The following is an 18464-nucleotide window of genomic DNA, read 5'->3' as shown; positions in this document are numbered from 1 at the left end:
TTAGGTAGGTTACTAATTGCCTTTTGAGAGTTTGACCCAAAGATGTGATATACTACATTTGGGGGGGGGGGGAGGGTGCTATGTGAAGGAGTGAAGGAATGAGTTCATGTCTTCCACATTTCAGTCTAACAAAAATCATCTCTTTTCCTTGATCAAGAAATAGTAGTCAGATGCTCTGTGTTCTATTTCTGCAGTGGTTTCAGACCTGCTCCTATTGAGTTTCTGCATTTGCAGTAAGCTTAAACCTTAAAATATCAAAGATAATTATTGTTTGTTTGGTTGGTTTTTTTAAAATGCTTTTTTTCCTACATACTTTGGCTAGTTACCTAGAGCTTGAATGATTATATTCAGGAGAGGTCAGAGGTGAGAAGAGACAGCTATTTTTATGTTTAGGAAACTACTGTCTGGAAAAGTTAATACAGCAGAGAGTATAGTAGTATTAATTGGTGCAGAAAGCATTTCAAGGAAGAAGCATGAGCAAAAACCTGGAGAAGGTTTTCTGTGGCTCCAGTGAGGTATCAGTCCTTCGCAACAGCTCACCTACAGTACTATCTGGAATACTGTATTTGATTCTGTGTACAGTGTGAACTGAGTCACACAGCATCGAAGGACAATGTTCTGGAGGGCGTGATTTTTAGAGAAGTAAAAACATAAGACTGATCAGACTACGTTTATCAGAAAAAGAAAGGAACCAAGAACATTTTTTTGTTCCAGTTGTATGGAAATGTAACTGGGAAACTAAGAAAGTAACTTTCTGGGATAATCTTCCCAAGGAATGAGAGGTCTTAGCCCCATGAACAATTACGATAAAAGTTGAAGACCATGTACAACGGCAACATTCCCCTACTGCCAAAAGAAAAGGTGGTTACTTCTGTTTCATTCCCAGCCACATGGCTGTGGAAAAGTGGGAAGGAAATCATGGTCAGAATGCTGGTGTTTTGGACAACAGTCTGATTTCTATGACAAAAGGGAGAAAAAGAGAGAAATAGCAGTATTCACTTTCTCCTCCCTGATTAGAAAGTTCAACAATAAAATGAGGAGTTTGGTGCTGGAATGGTTATGTTTGGGATTCTTTTCCTCCCAAATTAGTAACAAAAATAAGCCATAGTTCAGAAAGGCAACAACAATAGAGAACTCTGATTTTCCATTACTTAATGTAACATAATGAAGTGCTGCTTTTGGTTTTGCCAAAACCTTAATGGAAAAAAACAAACAACTGAAGATGCCTGTTTAGACTTACTCAATATGAAAGCCTGCTGCAGAGCCTCCAGCTAGCTACAAGCAACACCTAATTCAGTTTTTTAGATGTGCCGAAAGGAAATGCCACTTTTAACCCATTGCAATTAAGTGCATGCAGATAAGAAAAGGACTGGGAGGGAAGGGAGGATGATCCTCAGCAAAATTAAGCTGTTGCTTGTGATTGCTTGTTTTGACAACAGGAAGAAGCAGAATTAACTCCTCTCTGAAATCGTCAAAACTGTTCCCCAGTTCTTTTTCTGCCTTTTGCAAGGGCAGCCATATAAGGTGGATAGAAGGGAGGGACCCTGCCTTACCCAGGGTGGGACTTGATAAGCTGGGGGCAGAGTCAGGCAGCAGCTCCTCTGCCTGCACCTATCCAGGGAGACTCTTGTGTGGAGCTGAGGGAGCAGCAAAGAGGAGGAGTAGAAGGACATGCGACAAGAGAAAGTAGGTACTATTTGCCAGCTGGTTTCAGGTTTTTCTGTGCTTTATGTCTGTGTGGGATCCCCTGTTTTGATTAAGCAGGCTAGCCTAGCGTGTTTCAGGTAGCTTTGTTTGCAACTGCTGGGTAGCCAGCCTTTGCTACATGCACTCGTCTAGGTAGCCTAAAATGAATGATACAGTGGGGTGTTTCTTATGTTCTTGTTGTAGATTGACTTGGATGAAGGGCTTTGTGTTTTAACTTTAATGTTTGGTCCCCCCAGCTTTTCATTGTTAAGAGAACTGATGAGGGAAAGGAAGTATTTCTCTATCTGCTATAGGACTAATGTAGAAATGCATCAGTCCACCTTACCATGGCCAGTGTTAAGAAATAAGTGCGTTGTAACAAGTCCACTACTCCGTGTAAATATTTTGTGGAATCACTTAGCAGGCTCTGTTCAGATGTACTACAGTGGGAGTTCATTCCCTGCACATGAGGATCTTTAAGCAACAACAGAAAATAAGCTTCATTTGAAAACAGGGATGAAGGCTGAAATTCTCTTTCTAAATTACTCTATTCTGCTGAGGCTAAAGTAACTCAAAATGTGGGTGTGATTCTCTTCTGGCAGAGGAGCAGTCAGCTGCACATTCTAGGCATGTAGACATTATATTGGGGATAACATAATACATTAAAATATGACATTAAATACATAATTTTGGCATTAACGTCAGCAGTGCTTTGAAGTTGAAGTCACCTCTCATGATACTCTTAATATTCTCCTATATTCATAATATTTTCATATTTTCATTTTAGCTAAGCATTTTAAATAAGGAAGCTTTTCATGACTGTAAGAAATGAGGCAGTACAAAAAAATGACACTTCAGAAAGACAGCTGCTCTCAGTCTCAGAAAATGTTTAATACTGCTGCTAGTATCTGTGTAGTAGCAGCAATTTAAGTCTGCCCTATGAAAAATATATTGATCTATAAGAGTCTTATTCTCTCTTGTATTTTCTCTGGGTACTTGCTTGAGAGTAGAAAAGTTAGCAGCAAACATTAAATGCCTTGAAGAAAAATGAGTCAGGCCAGGAGTCTTTCATCTTCTCCCTTGTAACAATATTAACCTCCCAGTGACAGTTATCGTTAATGGCATCCTCCTTTTTACACTTGAGAAAAATTGTTCCTGAATACCATGGACTGCAAAATCAGATCCCATGAGGTGACTGAAATAATATTCAAGTCTTAAAATCTTTCTGTCATTGACACTTCAGATAAGATCTCTTGAGATATAGGTGTTGAAGTTCAAAACCTCAATCAGGTGTGTTTTGGGCAACAGCAAGTTTGTAAATTCCAGGAAATTTTCACAGTTCCACCTCTAATCAGGACACTTTAGGAACTGCTCCGCTGAAAACAGTAACATAGGATCAGCTCTCAAGACAACTCTGCTGCTGTACTGGTGTTGCACTATTTAAATAGTTTTAAGCTTCCTTCTTAACAAATGTAACTTTAAAACTTAATATTCTGTCTTCCTCCAGAAGTCTTAAGCTCTTTCCTTTCCCAGCCTCCTGTTACTTCTGCTGTCTAGCATGTGTCATTGTCTAATACATTTTTCTGATTTAATTTCAGAGGCTGTGAGTGACAGCAGGTGACAGCCTGACAGCTCACACTTGTGTCACGGAGAAGCTCCGTGATAACAGCAGAAAGTCATCTTATCAGCTGCTGGAGAACACCCTGGGTGGGGAGGACATACAATACCTTCTTCACGATTTTAAATATTGATCACGGTTAGTCATACCTGTGCGTTGTTACAGAATGTCCTGTGATAGCGGAGAAACTGTTGGGCACCCCATGTATAACCGCTGTGGACAGTTTCAAGGCTCTGCTTCCCAGCTTAGCAGTCTGAATGGAAATAGGAAATCTGCAGTGTTGCTGGAAGTCAGGGGGAACTTAAGCAACAGGCAATATTCTGCTGTGGCACCAGATCCAGAAACCTTGGTGAATAATGGATCCAGGATTCCCCGCAGCCCTGAGGAAGGCACAAAGGCTGCAGCCTTGAAAGAAAGTGAAGTCCGCAGGGCCTGTACAACAAAGTGCTTCCATAGCCGTTATTTAACTAAAACTAGTACGCAGGGAGACGTCTACAACTTCCTGGAGAGGCCCAGTGGATGGAAGTGTTTTATCTATCATTTTACTGTGTAAGTACCTACATTTTCACATAATCTTTGGTGTAAGAAAAATCTTACACTGTCCACTTAATCAGCCAGAAATCGTAGTACTTGGGCTCCCAAGCTGAAAACCTGTTGCATGAGTAATCCTACTGAAAGCAACGGAAAAGCCAGTTTCTCAAAGGATCAGCTGTTATATCCTTTAACATTTCCAGAGGAGGGCTTTTTATTCTTCACATGATATTTGTCTTCAAAGATGTACACTGTATATTTGGTATTTCTGAGGGGAAGTCCTATATGCTCATGGAAGTTTTTGTTGCTGCTTTAGCTGCTTTACATTGTTCTAGCTTCAGAGACTGCTGTTTTTAGCATGAGATATGGAAGGTTCAGCTGTGATCAGATACGTCACATTTTCATAAGTCCATTTTGCTCGTGCTGAAGTGCCAAAACAAGTAATTTGTTGGACAAACATATAACCATAGTGTTACTAATTGGAATTAATTTACAGTCATGAACATGTAATGAGTACAAATTTAGCAAAAAGTTTTTCATTATACCATGTATGTAGTACAAGCAAGGAGGAAATTAAAGCTTCCATTTACCCTTGTAAAACAGTGGTTAATATATTAATACAGCTGTTTTCTTTGAGCTGCTTATGGTATCTGTCAAGTTTAGCAGGACCTCAATTACTGTTTTGAATGCTGCTTAGCAGAATGATAATTTGTCATCTTAGCTGTAGAAAGGGTCCAAGTGCTCTCCACTGAGGCAAGAGGAAGTTTTACTGGCTATAGGGAATGCAAATTGAGCCAAAAGTCCTTGCTTTTATTATAAAATTAGCATAGGTCCTAAAGAAATGCAGATTGTTGAAATTATTCTGTTTGTCTTAGATGAACTTTTCTATGGCCTGACTGCATTTTGGAAAAACCATTATCAGTTACTGCGGTCAGGAACTGCTCAGAGAAATATATGGTAATTATAAGAATGTACCATAATGCTTCTATCTGGCATAAAGTAGATGGTCTTACTAATACTTGCTTCCTTCCACCCCTCAAAATCGTATATGGATTTTTTTAAAAGGATTTTTGGATTCATGGAATTTTGCCAAGTAAAAGGATAGGGCCTCTTTCAAGGACTATGCTTATAGTATATAATAATTCCTAAGGCTTGAAGAGATGTAATTTGTGTAGATTTAAGTATGTGAATAGTCATGATTTAAGACTATTTGAGGTTAGGACTTATTAATCTTGCTAAAATGCATTTGTTTCATCATCTGTGTTGCTTTTATCTCAGACTAAGGTTGACCTTTAATATGTATTTCTATCCTGCAGTAGGCATTAAAATAAAATAAAAAAATAACAATCTATACACCACCACCCCACTAGAAAATTGGAGAAAATATTGGTATTACTAACAGAAAACTCTTAGTCTTTTTTAACAGTACAAGGGTTCCTAACTTAAATGAAAGTTATGAAAATTGACCTCTTTTAAAAGTTTTTTCTTTGAGATTGCTTGAAAGGAATCTTTTAAAACATAGGTTTTGGCCAGCATTTTTTCTTAAGTATATTTGTCCTAATAATTATCGCAATAACTACATGGTGTGTTCATTTACATAACAAGTTTCTGTTTTGGAAAGAACATACTCTACAACATTAAATATCATAAAGTTAAACATTGTTAAAGCAATAAAGTGCTAATCTCAAATACAATTAATTTTATAATGAGAACAACCTTTAATTTATTTTTAAAAAAGTTTCCCATGTTATATCTGTGGTTTTGAGGTAATTTATGTAGAGTTGATCTGATGATGATGATGACTCTTTTCATAACAAATCCAATCTTCCAAGTTTGTAGCTGATATTTGTGTAGCCTGGAGGAGCTGGATGTGCAGTGTCCCTTCGTTGTCCTTTTGTCCTTCATATGCCACAAAGACCACATAACTCATGTACAAACTTGTGGGAAGTTTCTGTCCAAGAGGGATTGGAGTCTGTTCTGGTCTGGAGCCAGTTCTGCTAGAAGGAACCTAACTTTCCAGAAACAGGCAAGGCGAGGGAACAGCAAGTGCTCTAGGAGGTGACCTTCCTCTTGCATTCTGAAATAACCAAGATAATCTCATCTCCTATAACATTTATAGTGTGCCTGCTACTTCAAGTTTCTTTTAAGGGAGTAAACTCATGCTTCTTAAGGAACTTTATAATGTGTGTTAGAAAAGGGAACTATTTTTATCTAGTTAAATCTGGAATTTGTGTTATTTTAGTGGAGTATATTCTAGACTAAAATTATGGTTTCAAAACAAAATGTTTGGAGGGGTGAGTGGGTTTGCTTGAGAAGTCCCTCTCCCAGTCCTGAAAACCTTCTCACTTAGGTAATTTTCAGCTTCACTGGAAGTACTGTGAAATACTTAACTCCTGCAATCGCCAGGAACAGAGTGGAGGATCTCACTGACAAGTTAGAAAGAGGTGAGGGCTTGAAAACAGCTGTGGCATGCAACAGCAATACATGGATCCTAACCAGCCAATTCTTGTGGCTATGTAAGGTATTGGATATCAATATATGTTAGAGTCCAGCTGTTTGCCATATGGTCCTCAGTCCAGAAAAAGAAGGGTGTGCACTTGAATTTGATTTCTAAACTCAGCTATGCACTTGCTTAAATCACACCCAAATGTTAAGATATTAGGGTGTAACTCTCATATTTCATCTTTTGAATGAAAAGTACAATATGTATTGGTGATGAGTTATGTGTGGTAATGAAGTTGGCAAATGCACACATTTAAATCGTTTAATTCTAAGAAGTGGAGACTTATTTATGCAATGAGTTTATGTTTCTGAAACATATATACATTTAATTACAACTGAAATGGCTTAATTGTAGTCTAGAATATTGTGTTCATTTGGCTAAAATATTGTGTTCACACACACGTGAACTGAGTGATGAAGGGTGAAGTCAGACAGTTTTCCTGATAATAAAATTGTTGACACCAGGTAGCAATGATCATAAACCAAAACCAGAATCCAGTGTAGGTGCTCAAAGTGCTACAATGTAAGTAAGTGGGGAATATGTGACTCAAGCCTATTGAAAGAAGAGGATCACTATATGTACACCCACATGTGCTCGCACACTGCAGTGGTGGCTGGTAATAGAAAAGTGTGGTTTCACTTGTGTTCAGGGAGAAAAGGTGACTGCTTGCTGTCATATGTTATTTTGTCCTGTGAGTGATAGAGGCCACCCTGTGTCAGCCTAAGGCTATGTCTACATCACAGTGCAGCCCTGCGCTGCACAGCTGCACCGGCTCAGGTTCAGGGAAGAAACCAACGGAGTTTGCACAGGTTTGCAGTGAGGCTAACTGGTCTTATATCTCAGCAAGCAAGGTGGATTCATAGTACCTTTTCACCTCAGATATGCCCTGTTGTTTTTACTCGCTGCAGTCCAACTGCCTTGTCCTATCATCTTCTCCATTTCTCTGGAACTTCCAGTGACTTCTGATTTTGGTCTTTTCAGCTGCTGTTGGCTGGGTAGCTGAATTCTTCAGTTAAAAGCCAGAAACTTAGAGGGAACTTGGGTGGGTAGCACTTGGACTAACAAGTTAGGAAGCAGAACAAATGGCTACACTGAGTCTGGTGAAACAGGAACAGAGGAGAACCTGGGACCAAGAGACAGAAGGCTAGATTGGATTGTCACAGAAATTGGGACTGGTGCCAGTGATGCTGAAACCGGAGGAAAAGAAATACAAGAGCAGGCTAGTTCAAGAACAAAGAGAAGCAGACTTAAGCAGGAAGGACAAAGAAAAAAGAATTAGCAGCTTTTGGAGTCCAGAAGGCTGGATATAGGCTGGAACTGTGGGACAGCTGAAAATGGTCAACAAGCTCTGAGAGCCACTGGGAGGAAGAAGGGGCAGGAGATGACAGCTGGAAGCTACGGGAAAGAGGGAGAGTGGAGTTCATGATGGGAGAAGGAACCTTTCACCCATAGGCAACTGGTTTGAATCTCTTCCAAGTCAATAGTGAAGAAGAAGAAGTAATGACTGTGGGGAGATACAAAAGGAGCTGTTGGTCTCAGTCCAGTTCTTAGCGAACGGATGTCAGCATCACCGCTGGAGTTAGCACAGCTGGAAGGCTTGCTGGCAGTCGGTAGAGAAACCACAGGCTGGTTTAAAAGGGAGGCAAGTCTAAGGCAAGAGGGAGGCCCATGAGAGGGACTCTTAGATTGTGTTCTCAGGCCTGCCACTTTCTTGTCGTGTAACACTGTGAATTTTTAAGTGAGAACTTGCAGCTGTTCCAGTTTATTTTGTGCTGGTTTGGCCACTTGTTAAATCAGTGTTAGACCTTGCTCTCATTTAAAAGTTAGACCAGTCTTTATATCCCGTAACTTCCCATGGGATGGGGTGAGCTGATCTAATAGCCCATTGCTAACAAACCACCTCCAGTTCTGCTCTCCTCTTCCACCTTAGCCGTTCGGGTTGCTTCTGCCAGCTCTAGTTGTCCTTGGATATCCTTGGATAGCCAGTTCAACTTACTATGCCAGCAGAAACCTAGCCCAGCAGGAAAAAGTGGATGGTTTTCTGTCAGATTAGTAATACACTAATACAGCATCTTGAAGTACTCTCCACAATTGTTCTCTTAGTGCACCTAGTGTATCATAATCACCTGTTAAATTTCATATAAAATTGTACAGAATAATTGCAAAGTAACACTGCAAATCATCTGGCAAGTACTGCAGACCACCTGGTTTGACTGCAAAACATTTCACAGATGCAGAGTTTGCCTAGCAACAAAGTCTGCTCTCCAGGCTCCCTTATGATTTATGGGGAAACAACTCCTCCAAACGGTGACTCAGAGAGAATAATGGCTATTGCTCTGAATCATTCCTAGGGGATGCTGTCTATCTCTGTTGACTGCATGGGAAAGATAAGGAGAATGTCCTCCCTAGAGTATGGTTTCACAAGAGCTGGCATAATAGTTTACCAATACCAAAAGGGTAAGGTTCCCTCTCTCACCTTCCTTTCTTCTCTCCTGGCCACACGTCTCCTGCATAATGTGTGCTGCTTCTGGCACTCACAGTAGCCCTCCTAAGCTAAATCAACTCACTATAATGGCAGAAATCTAGCCTAGCAAGAAAATGAGTAGATCTTGATACCTTAAAGAGTTACAGCATGTCAGCAAATGCTCTGATGGTGCTGGAACCAGTGCTAACAAGTTGGCCAGGACTGGAACGGGATGAGGGAGAGCTCTCCTTTTTGCCACCAGAGAATGGCGATGTCTGCTCAGTTCTATATGAAAATATGCCCTAAGTTTGCTTTGTTATCCCTCTCCTCCTTGTGACTGACTTCCACAGCTTCCTTACAGAGGGGCATGCATGCACACATACATACATGTTCCTAGCAGCTTGTTGAAAAGAACTCATCTAAGGAATTACTGTTGAGTAAATAAAAAGTGCATGATCCTTACAAAAATATGAACAATATCAATAATGTCGCTAACTTAAAACTTTGGGAGGGAAAGTACAGAAGATCAAGAACATGTTTGTAAAATGGGCGCTGGCCAGCTGAGGGCTTTTTCCTTTAGAAAAGATTCTGTGTACCAAAGTCTGTGTCACCATCAGTAATACAAAGAGAGAGTTCAGATTATTGGGAGAAATTAAAAGTTGCAATTTTCTCTTATTACTGTTTCTCTTCAAACTTCGCTTTCTCAAATTTTTTTTACTTCCCTCAACTTCATGTAAAAAATGCTGTAGTTGGGTTCTGTTAATGCAATTGAAGAAGTTAAGAGCCACCATTCTGGTTGATACTCCATTTTTATTTGGCATACAACTGCTGCTGATGTAAAGAACATTAAAAGACAAAAATATAAGGGTCTAGTGGTTCCTTTTAATGACTGGGGCACTTGCTTGCATCTCTTTTGGTTCTTTGGGTGTAGCAGCTCTTAGTTAGTGAAACTAAATAAATGTAGCAAGTAAGTTAGCATAGTGTTCTCTCGCTTCTGTTTTTATCTGTAAATGGAGTCTATAGCCCATTATTTATAACTGTTTATCTCAAAGGGGCTGTCAAATTCCAATTTCTGTCCTTTCCACAATTATCTCTAGAATGCAAGCAGATATTTTGCTTTTTCCAGTGATGTGATTGTAATATGACCAACATGAGCAACAACTGAAGTTCAGAGTAATTATAAGCATATGACTGCTTTAGAGGTTCTGGGTTTGACCTTGATGTCACAGCTTAGGTCTGGACATGATGTGCTTTCATAAGGGTAAGTAAGTTAGGGGTGATGATGATGATTATTATTATGTTCAGGGTGTTTATTGCCAGCATAACAGTTACTTATTTGGACATTTTACACAGAAATTGAACTGACAAGTTTTCCAAGTTAGAAGTACAGTAGCTACTTTTCATCTATATACTAGCTACCAAGAGGTACTAAGCTGCTGTCTTGTCTATGCTGACTTCAAGTACCAAAAGATGAGCAATATTAAAGGGAAGAAACTCAATAACTATTAATTTTATTAAAGTGGAGCATTCCTCTTACTGCTTAGGGTTGCATGTTCAACTAGATGATATGGTGGAATGGCTTAAGTTGCTAATGGAGGTGCACTTATATTAAACAGAATTGTCTTTAGGATTCTGTAAAGTTCCAAGATTCGGCTGTTCTAAAAATACATGGGGACAGTTACTAATTTTTAGCCTCTTTTCCTAAGGAAATGAGGTCTATGCAACCACACTGTCTGAGCGCGTCTGTCTGAAAGCGCCTTACCAAAAACTTTTGAGCCAGTTGGCAAGTTTCAACTAATATTGACAGAGGATGAGACATTTCAGAGATATTAGATTTCTTCACATTTCATTAAAATAAGCATTTGGATAGAGGAGAGATAAATTAATAACCACAAAGATGAAAACACTTCACTTTCAGCTCAATTAGATTGTTTGGCACCAAAGAGTCTTTTCATGAGAGAGATGTTACAAAAGTTCCTAAGGAAGAACTTTGATTTGAGCGTACTTCGCTTTAGGCACAGAATAACCTAACCACAGGGCACAAAGCCACAGGCTACGTAAGTTTTATTTTCATTTTTTGAAATTATTGATGACTTTTTCCATCATTTATGTAAGAAATTCAATCCATCTTATTCTAAAAGCTCAATTTTGTAATAGACTGTGCAATGAATATGCATTAATGTCCCCACAGGCTAATGTTGTTTCTATAGTGAAACCATTTGTTTCTATGGTGAAAACAAATACTGTAGTGTGGCATTGATATGGTGCTATTGCTGGAATTTGGTTATGCTTTTGTGGAAAAAGCCTCTGTTCTTACAGAAACCAGCAAAATAGAAGGATATTCCTTAGTGTTAACATTACAATTGCTCACTAACTTGTGGACTCCACGTGGTATCAAATTCAAGAAGAAAAGTGTTTCAGATGTCTTCATGATAATCAAGCTGGCATTAACTTATGACTGGATGTATTTTCACAGCACCATTACATGCATTTATTCTTTCCCTTTTTTGATACTGAACCTAAGAAACATTAATTAATGTGAGTACTGCAAAGAGGTTGGTGTTATCTTGTAAATAGTGGTAGTGATTTCCTGTCCCTGTGGACATGTGTCATAGATCACCTGCTGAAACCCACTGATTTTTTCATCTCACAGTCAAGGTTGATGATAAATGTATCAGAATCATGAACACATGAAGTCATGATGATGAACTGTGAATGTTTAAAGAATGGATTAGGTCTCTTCTAGAAAGTCTTAGTAACATAGAATCAAAATGGAAGCTGGATTCCTGTGCCCAGGGAAAGAGAGGACATCTAGTAGACATTCTGATAACAAGACGTACGGAGATAAGAGCAAAAAAGACCAACATAGCAGCACAGACGTTAGTGGAAGATACAGCCACTCAATTGAATCGGGGACCTTAAATCCTAGGAATGGGAGGGCACTGAAAAAAAGGTTTCTGTAAGATCAGTGCTTCTGGTGATTGTAGTGGATGCATGAATGCAATTTGTCAGTTCTGGACTACAGCAAGCTAAACTCAGAGAAAAGGCAAAATCCAAATCCTAGTGCTCTTTAAAGAGCAGCAAGTATATTAGGCTGTTAAATGTTTTGAAAATGTGAAGTGCTCATTACTAATAGGAACTGTGGATGTTTTAAAAATAACATATCTTTGGGCAGTTGATTCAGAAAGTTGGTTTGAAGTGGGAGATCTTTTTGTATGATGTGTGGCTCACGCTGTGATCTGAACAGCATTGGTATTAGCTATTGATTCAAACTGGTTTGTGATAATTTATACATATGCAGGTGAAAGGTCTCAAGAAAAATACAGAATAGTAGTGTGTATTTGTAAATTACTTTTTAAATTTTCTAGGTGTTATAGATATACTAGCTAGTTACTTCTGATTGGAGCTAGCTGGATAACTTCATGTTACATGCAATGGGGCTATCAGGCATTTCTGGATGCAACCTAGAATGAGCTGAAGAAAAAAACTGAAAACAGATATCCTCAGTATACCCATGTTATAGGTGGAATTTTCCTTTGGTTGAGGGCTTCAAATCTCTGGAAATATTTTATTCTGAGGCAAAACAAAGTCACATATGCCCAAACTCCCTGCCAGGAGTTTGTTAGTAGAGTCCAAAGCTAGGCAAGCTTCCATTAAAACCTGTCTGGTCTCCTTCTCCAGTTCTGCTGAATCCAACACATTCCCAGACTACTTTCTAATTTTAACATATTGGTATTTTCAGCAAAAAAATTGTTCCTTTACCAAAATTTCCAACCAACTCTAATTTGTGTATGATCACATATGTATAAGCGCAAGACCTTTCGACAAAACATCAAGCCTCAGGAGCCTGGAAATAGATCTGTGAGAGAACTGAGGGACATCAAAGCTTGCCTACAAAGGCACATGGACAGCCTTCCCTTTATGACTTAGTCAGAACATCCTTTGGATAACAAAAATATGTAAGCACCAGGAATGAGGTTTTATTCAGACTAGCAGGAATGTTTTCTAGAAGCACATGGCTATTCGACAGTATAGTCCCATTTAGAAGAAAGTGAAGTCCTTCATGCACATGCTCAGGAATGAGAATATCTTGCACTTTTTTAGCATGAAAAAATGGAAATGGTCTCCTTAATTTTCTTGCCACAAAATAACCACTTAAAATAAAAAGCAGCCCATGCCTCCGGAGACCCTCAAAGAACTTTCTGTTGGCTAAACTAATTTATTCTCCGTAACAACAGTCTGTCGTAAAGCTATCGGTCTCCACTAGACAACTCTATATTCTATCATCAAGAAAAAAGCTGAAGCTCCAATGGATGTAGTTTCACATAGATTTACTTAGGCGTACTAGCCTCAATCCAGTCTCTTTTTCTTGTAATTTAACTGCAGCTGAAGCAACTGGATTTCTTCTGTCCTAGTGTGTTAGTAAAACAGAACATTTTGGCTTCACATCTTGCTGGAGCAAACAGTAGATAGGATAAAAAAAATTATCTAAGAAGTTAAAAAAATAGGTTTTGGATATAATTTAAACTGGAGACATATATAAGCCATTTGAGATTATCTAGCTGAAGGGCTTTCATATGGTGAAGTAAGTCACAGCATCTCAGTTTTGAGGAAGGAGCACAGCAGGGGAAAGACATGTCTGGTTGTGTTTAAAACATCAGTGACCCATGATCAAGGCATCTAAATACTACAGAGCATAGGTTTCAATAGCTTTTCTAGAATAATTTTTGTTGATTTTCTTTTACTATAGAGCTCACATTTTTCTAAAAATATTTTCTTCTCTAAACACAACTTTGCAGAGTCAATTAAGTTTGGCAAGCCCAAAAGGCCACAAAGCTACTATTTTAGTTTTGGTTGCCAAGGAGTCTATCTCTGTCTACCAGTTTAAAAGTTTGTCCCCTCCTCACCCATCCCTTTTTTGTTGTTCAAGAGATAACATTCCCACAAGCATCTCGTATATCAACACTTCAAGTACACTTATCTGCAGTAGATAAACAAAAAACCCCCACATGCACAGATAGTCTTTGCTAGAAATGGCATTATTTGATGCAAAACTTAAAAGGAGGAATGATTAATACTTCTCCTTTATGAGCTTTCATTAGGCCTGTCTTCCATGGAAAATGAGATTGTTATAGTACGACCTTGAAAAAGTTCACCCTTGATAAAGTACTTGATATCATTTTGTTCTCAGTGTTGTAGTTAACCTACTAGTTCTGAGTGTTTGTAGGCTTCAGTAGAGCATGCTCAGGGCCAATTAATCTATTAAACAGAATTTGTCCCTGGCTACAAGGACAACAGAAACATGTTTACAGTTGCACCAGCTACTCTCCAAAATGAAGCAATGTTTAGGAAGATCGGGACACAGAGAGGCATTCATCTGTAACCTTTAACCCTGGCTGATCAACTGTCCAATTCACCAGTACTGCCTATTTAAATTTGTTAATGCATGAAACAGATTTAAGGATGATGTTTTAAAAACATTGATGAAAAATCAGTTGCATTTTTTGTATGCGTGAGGCTTAAGGAATTTATGAGAAATCAAGAAATGCTAAAATTTAGTGTATGTTAGCAAGAGCTGTCTGGGGAAAGCATGGCACTTCCATCTTCTGTTGGTGTGAACTGCGTTAAGTGAGAATCCAAAACCAAATGAGAAATTCTCAGATAATCCTCTTTCTTTCCTTTGACAAGTAAACCTTTTTTTTTTTCTTTTTTTCTCTTTTAAAGAGAGAGCAAGGAAAAGTCTGCAAATAGGTGATTGGGGGTAAGTTTCTGTCTTCAGAAAAGTAAAAAACTGAAGGAAAAGTAAGCCTGGTATTTTGAGAGGAAATGCGTCTCTCTTTTTAGCAGCTATATGATAGAAAGGGAAAACAGTATTTGCTGAAGTAATAGCTCAAACTATGGCTTGACATCCTCGGGAATCACAGAAAGACTCAAAGAGGACTGCAAAAAAACCAGAAAGCAGCACCTCAGTTCTTTTAGGATAGGAAAAAGTAGACCAACTCTCCTAGTTGGTAATGTCTCCTCCTTATCAGCTCCTTCCCTTTAGGAACTGAACAGTCACCAACAAGTGAGAGTGTTCTCTGTTGATGTAAAATAACTACCTCCAAGCAAGTAAACCATCACAACCTGTTTTCACCCCCTTGCAGCACAGAGAACTGCCCTTTGCTGGAGAGAGTATGGATAACAGGGAACATGAGAAAGCCAAACTGGCAGCTGGTAGGGAAGGGAAATTGCCACATGACAAGCTTTAAATACTTTCACCCCAAGCCAACAATTTTAAACTCACAGCCATCCACTTACCCTACCTATAAGTATCCTAGAAACCTAATCAGAAATATTTAGTGAGACCCAGGATCTGGTTGTTACTTGTTGACAGGTTAACACTGGTAGACTTTGCCATTGCGTTTTGAGGAACAGCTTGTTTCTCAAACCAAAACATGAAGTGACACGTAAAGACAAACCAGTGGTATTTAGTGGTGAGTCTTGCTAAGGGTTTGTGTGTGGTACCGCATTTTCAACTATTGTTCTGCTCTTTATAGGGAATTTGGCGCTCACCCAAGGGCTTCTTTATTCTCCAGTGTGTTTAAAAAGGTCATTGGTTAGAGCTATGTTTAGCATCCAGAAGCTGTTAGGAGCAATCCACAAGGATGTTTCCTGATTGCCTAAGAGGCAACAGAGCTGTAGCTTGTTGGATTCTGCAGATCAGTTGGCAATTAAGCAAGCCATTTATCTTTAAGGTTAGACTTGTCAAAACTAACCTGCATTCTGATACATGGCTCAATGACAGAGATAGGAACCTTAAAAAAATATGAAGGCAATATGCGCTGTCTGCTGGTTTAAAGACATCAGAGAAGGAAATGCTGTTCCACTGCATTAAAGAAAAAGATGCAAAAGGATTGTGTGTTTCTATGGGAGTGCATTTACTTGGGGGCAGGGGGGACTTAGCCTTTGTTTCCGCTACCTGTCTCCAGCACTTTTGTCATAACACAGATACCACTTACTCACCCAGCTCAACCCCGTGTCTCCTTCCAACAGCCTGTGGTGTGCACTGAGAGTATAAGCAGCTCCACTGCTATGGCAGGGGCATCGCCAGCAATGGCTAAAACCTGTCTCTGGGGCTGCTATATAAATCATGGGTCCTGAATGGCACCTCAAGGGTCTCAGCTCCAGCCCTTTCCTGCCTCCGCCTCCAGGACACACGTATCCAGTGAGAGGGGAGAGCAGTCCCAGCTTCTTCACACTGAGGTTGTGTCCATGAACTGCTACCTGTGTTAAGTGAAAGGGAAATTATATACTGTAAGATCACTGCCTGGAATAGTACCGTTTGGGGTTTTGTGTATGTTTTTGTATCTACATTAAAATGCTCCTGTTACTTTTGCCATCTTCAGTCTATCTGACTCTGGCTGATAGTATCAGAAACTATCCCTTATCTCTTTCAAGTTCAATTTCTAACCACTTCAAGTAAAGAATGGGAAGATCTACTTTCACGTTGGTTGTGAGGAGTAGTAATTAGGTACTTGCCATTCCCACTCACTTCAGCAGGCTTTTCTGTCCTCATGGAGATGACAGACTGCAGCAGCCCACAGGCTGTACAGCAAGATGATTAGAGTATCTCAGGTCTAGGTCCTCTGTTTCGGATTACTTGGAAAAAGGAAGAACAGATGTGTTTGAAATGTGAAGCCTCGCTAGTGGGAGAAGCATTTGGGGGATTTGTCATCAAAAAGGAGCTGTTGGTATTGGGAAGGCCTTGGTTCAAGGCAGCTCCTGCACTCAGAGGAACCTGTCTTCTGGGACTCAAGACTGGATGGTATAAGACTGTCACAGAGTCTGGAGGAAGCCAGCAGAAAATTATCACGTTAAGTGCATGCCTGAGCAGTAGACCTGAGAGACTTGGTTTGTTCACTGCTTTCAGCTGATAGATAGTACTGGAAAGACAGAGCTTTTTACTGAGGTTATACACACTAGAAAAAATATTTGTTTCTGTGTTCTGGATCTTCTGTGTAATAACTAATGCTGTATAGGCCTGCTGACCAATTTTTCTTCATGTTATTCATGGAAAGAATGAAATGTATGAAAAGTACTCTGCATCAATACATGCTCTTGTGGGCTCCCTTAGCCTTCACTGTTGCTCTGTTCTGCCAGCTTTCCCTGCAACCTGGCGTGTAGGTCTGGCTCCTCTGTGTGGTTCTGTGGGACAGCACAGGGAATAGAGAGTGCCAGAAATGTGCTCATAGGTGGTGATAGGGAAGGTAGAGAGCAGGAGATGTGGAGGAAGATGCTAGGTGTAAAGAGAAAGCTGAGAGCAGAAACGCTGCTTTGTTTAACATCTGACAAGATTGCACAGCTATTGGACTGCAGGTTTCCTGAGCTGCTCCCTGAGGACGTGTTGCTCCAGGACATGGCAGCATACATGCACTCACTTTAAACTAGCTAGAGCAGGTACTGCTACCACAGCAGACCAGAAGGCACACCTAGCATTTTAGGCAGCTAACCTGTGCTGAGACACTCTGCCATCAGCAATTCCCAGGCCAGCCGGTGCAAAGCTAGCTCAGGTGTATCTGTTCCAGCTCCAGTAACATTTGTGTAGACGTGGCCTGAGGTGAATTGGGGAAGTAACCACACATGTTGCCAGGGCACTGAGTGTACCAAAAGCCTGACCAGAGCAAATACAGCCTGCCGATGCACTCAGAGCCCCCACCTCTTCTTGTCAAGGTGTGTCCCTGCACTTTGCAAAGGTCTGGTTTTGGAGGGGAACTTGTAAAAACCTCTTGGTTTAGCTTTGTGCATGTTGTCCACCGCTTCCTAGGAATGTTAATCTGGTCCGTAGCCCTACCAGTTGATGAGGTACTGAAGCTTTCCATAAAGTAATCTAGTAATCAAAATCTGCTTCTCATGGTATTCTTGCTGCCCTTGTACCATGCCTGCAGGCCAGGAGTGGGTTGCTGGTGGAAAGCGGGTGATGAGGCATTAGCGGGAAGACCTAAAGTACTGGGTTGAGCTTCATGGATCGTGGATCTCAGGACAATTAGAGCCTGTTGGTACCCTCAGAGCCCTGACACATCCTTTCCATTGTCTTGGGTTCTCTGTAGATTCAGATGGACCATGGCAACAGGTAGTGTATTATTTTTAAGGTTATATTTTTCAAGTGGGAGGTTATGGAGCAGAGCTGAAGTCAGGAGCAAATTCTGCTGTCATGGAATCAGCATGTTTTACACCTTCTGAAATAGTCATTGCAACATACAGGCAAAAGACATTTTAATTTTTAATTTTTTTTTTTAACACATCAGGAAGTCAACAGGTAATTCTCACTTTTGTCTTTTATGGTATGTAAAAATACACAGCTTTTAATTTGACTATGAGCTCTCATGAGCACGAAAATTGACCTTTGGATACAGAAAGCAATAAATGCCATCTGCTTCTCAATATGCCTTTGCCTTTGCTAGTAAAGAAGCTTAACTTTATTTTGGTTTATTTAAGTATGTTTGTGTTCATCATCCAAATTGTTTACAACTAATAACACTTTCAATGGTTCTATTCGGGATTCTTACCTTTATTTTATCTTGATATTCAAGATAAAAATCTGAATCTGTTTTACGTCTTTCTTAGTGTACTGATTCCTAGAATCAATATTATATTAACAGTACAGGTATTTAAATTTAATT

General features: G+C 39.7%; 1 protein-coding gene across 1 annotated transcript in view; it reads left to right on the top strand.

The window, feature by feature from the left end:
* The first annotated feature begins 3470 nt into the window (after positions 1-3470).
* The window catches only part of LOC104836629 (potassium voltage-gated channel subfamily KQT member 1-like), a 504398-nt gene continuing 489404 nt past the window's right edge, over positions 3471-18464 (top strand). Inside the window, exon 1 of the mRNA XM_010575314.1 lies at positions 3471-3853. Within this exon, the coding sequence (XP_010573616.1) occupies positions 3471-3853 (383 nt within the window). The remainder of the gene's footprint in view (positions 3854-18464) is intronic.

The sequence above is a fragment of the Haliaeetus leucocephalus genome, unplaced genomic scaffold (genome assembly GCF_000737465.1).
Source record: "Haliaeetus leucocephalus isolate CR32 unplaced genomic scaffold, Haliaeetus_leucocephalus-4.0 Scaffold473, whole genome shotgun sequence".
In the NCBI taxonomy this organism is placed as follows: domain Eukaryota; kingdom Metazoa; phylum Chordata; class Aves; order Accipitriformes; family Accipitridae; genus Haliaeetus; species Haliaeetus leucocephalus.
The sequence above is the reverse complement of the archived record's forward strand: the minus strand, read 5'-3'. Positions and strand labels throughout refer to the sequence as shown.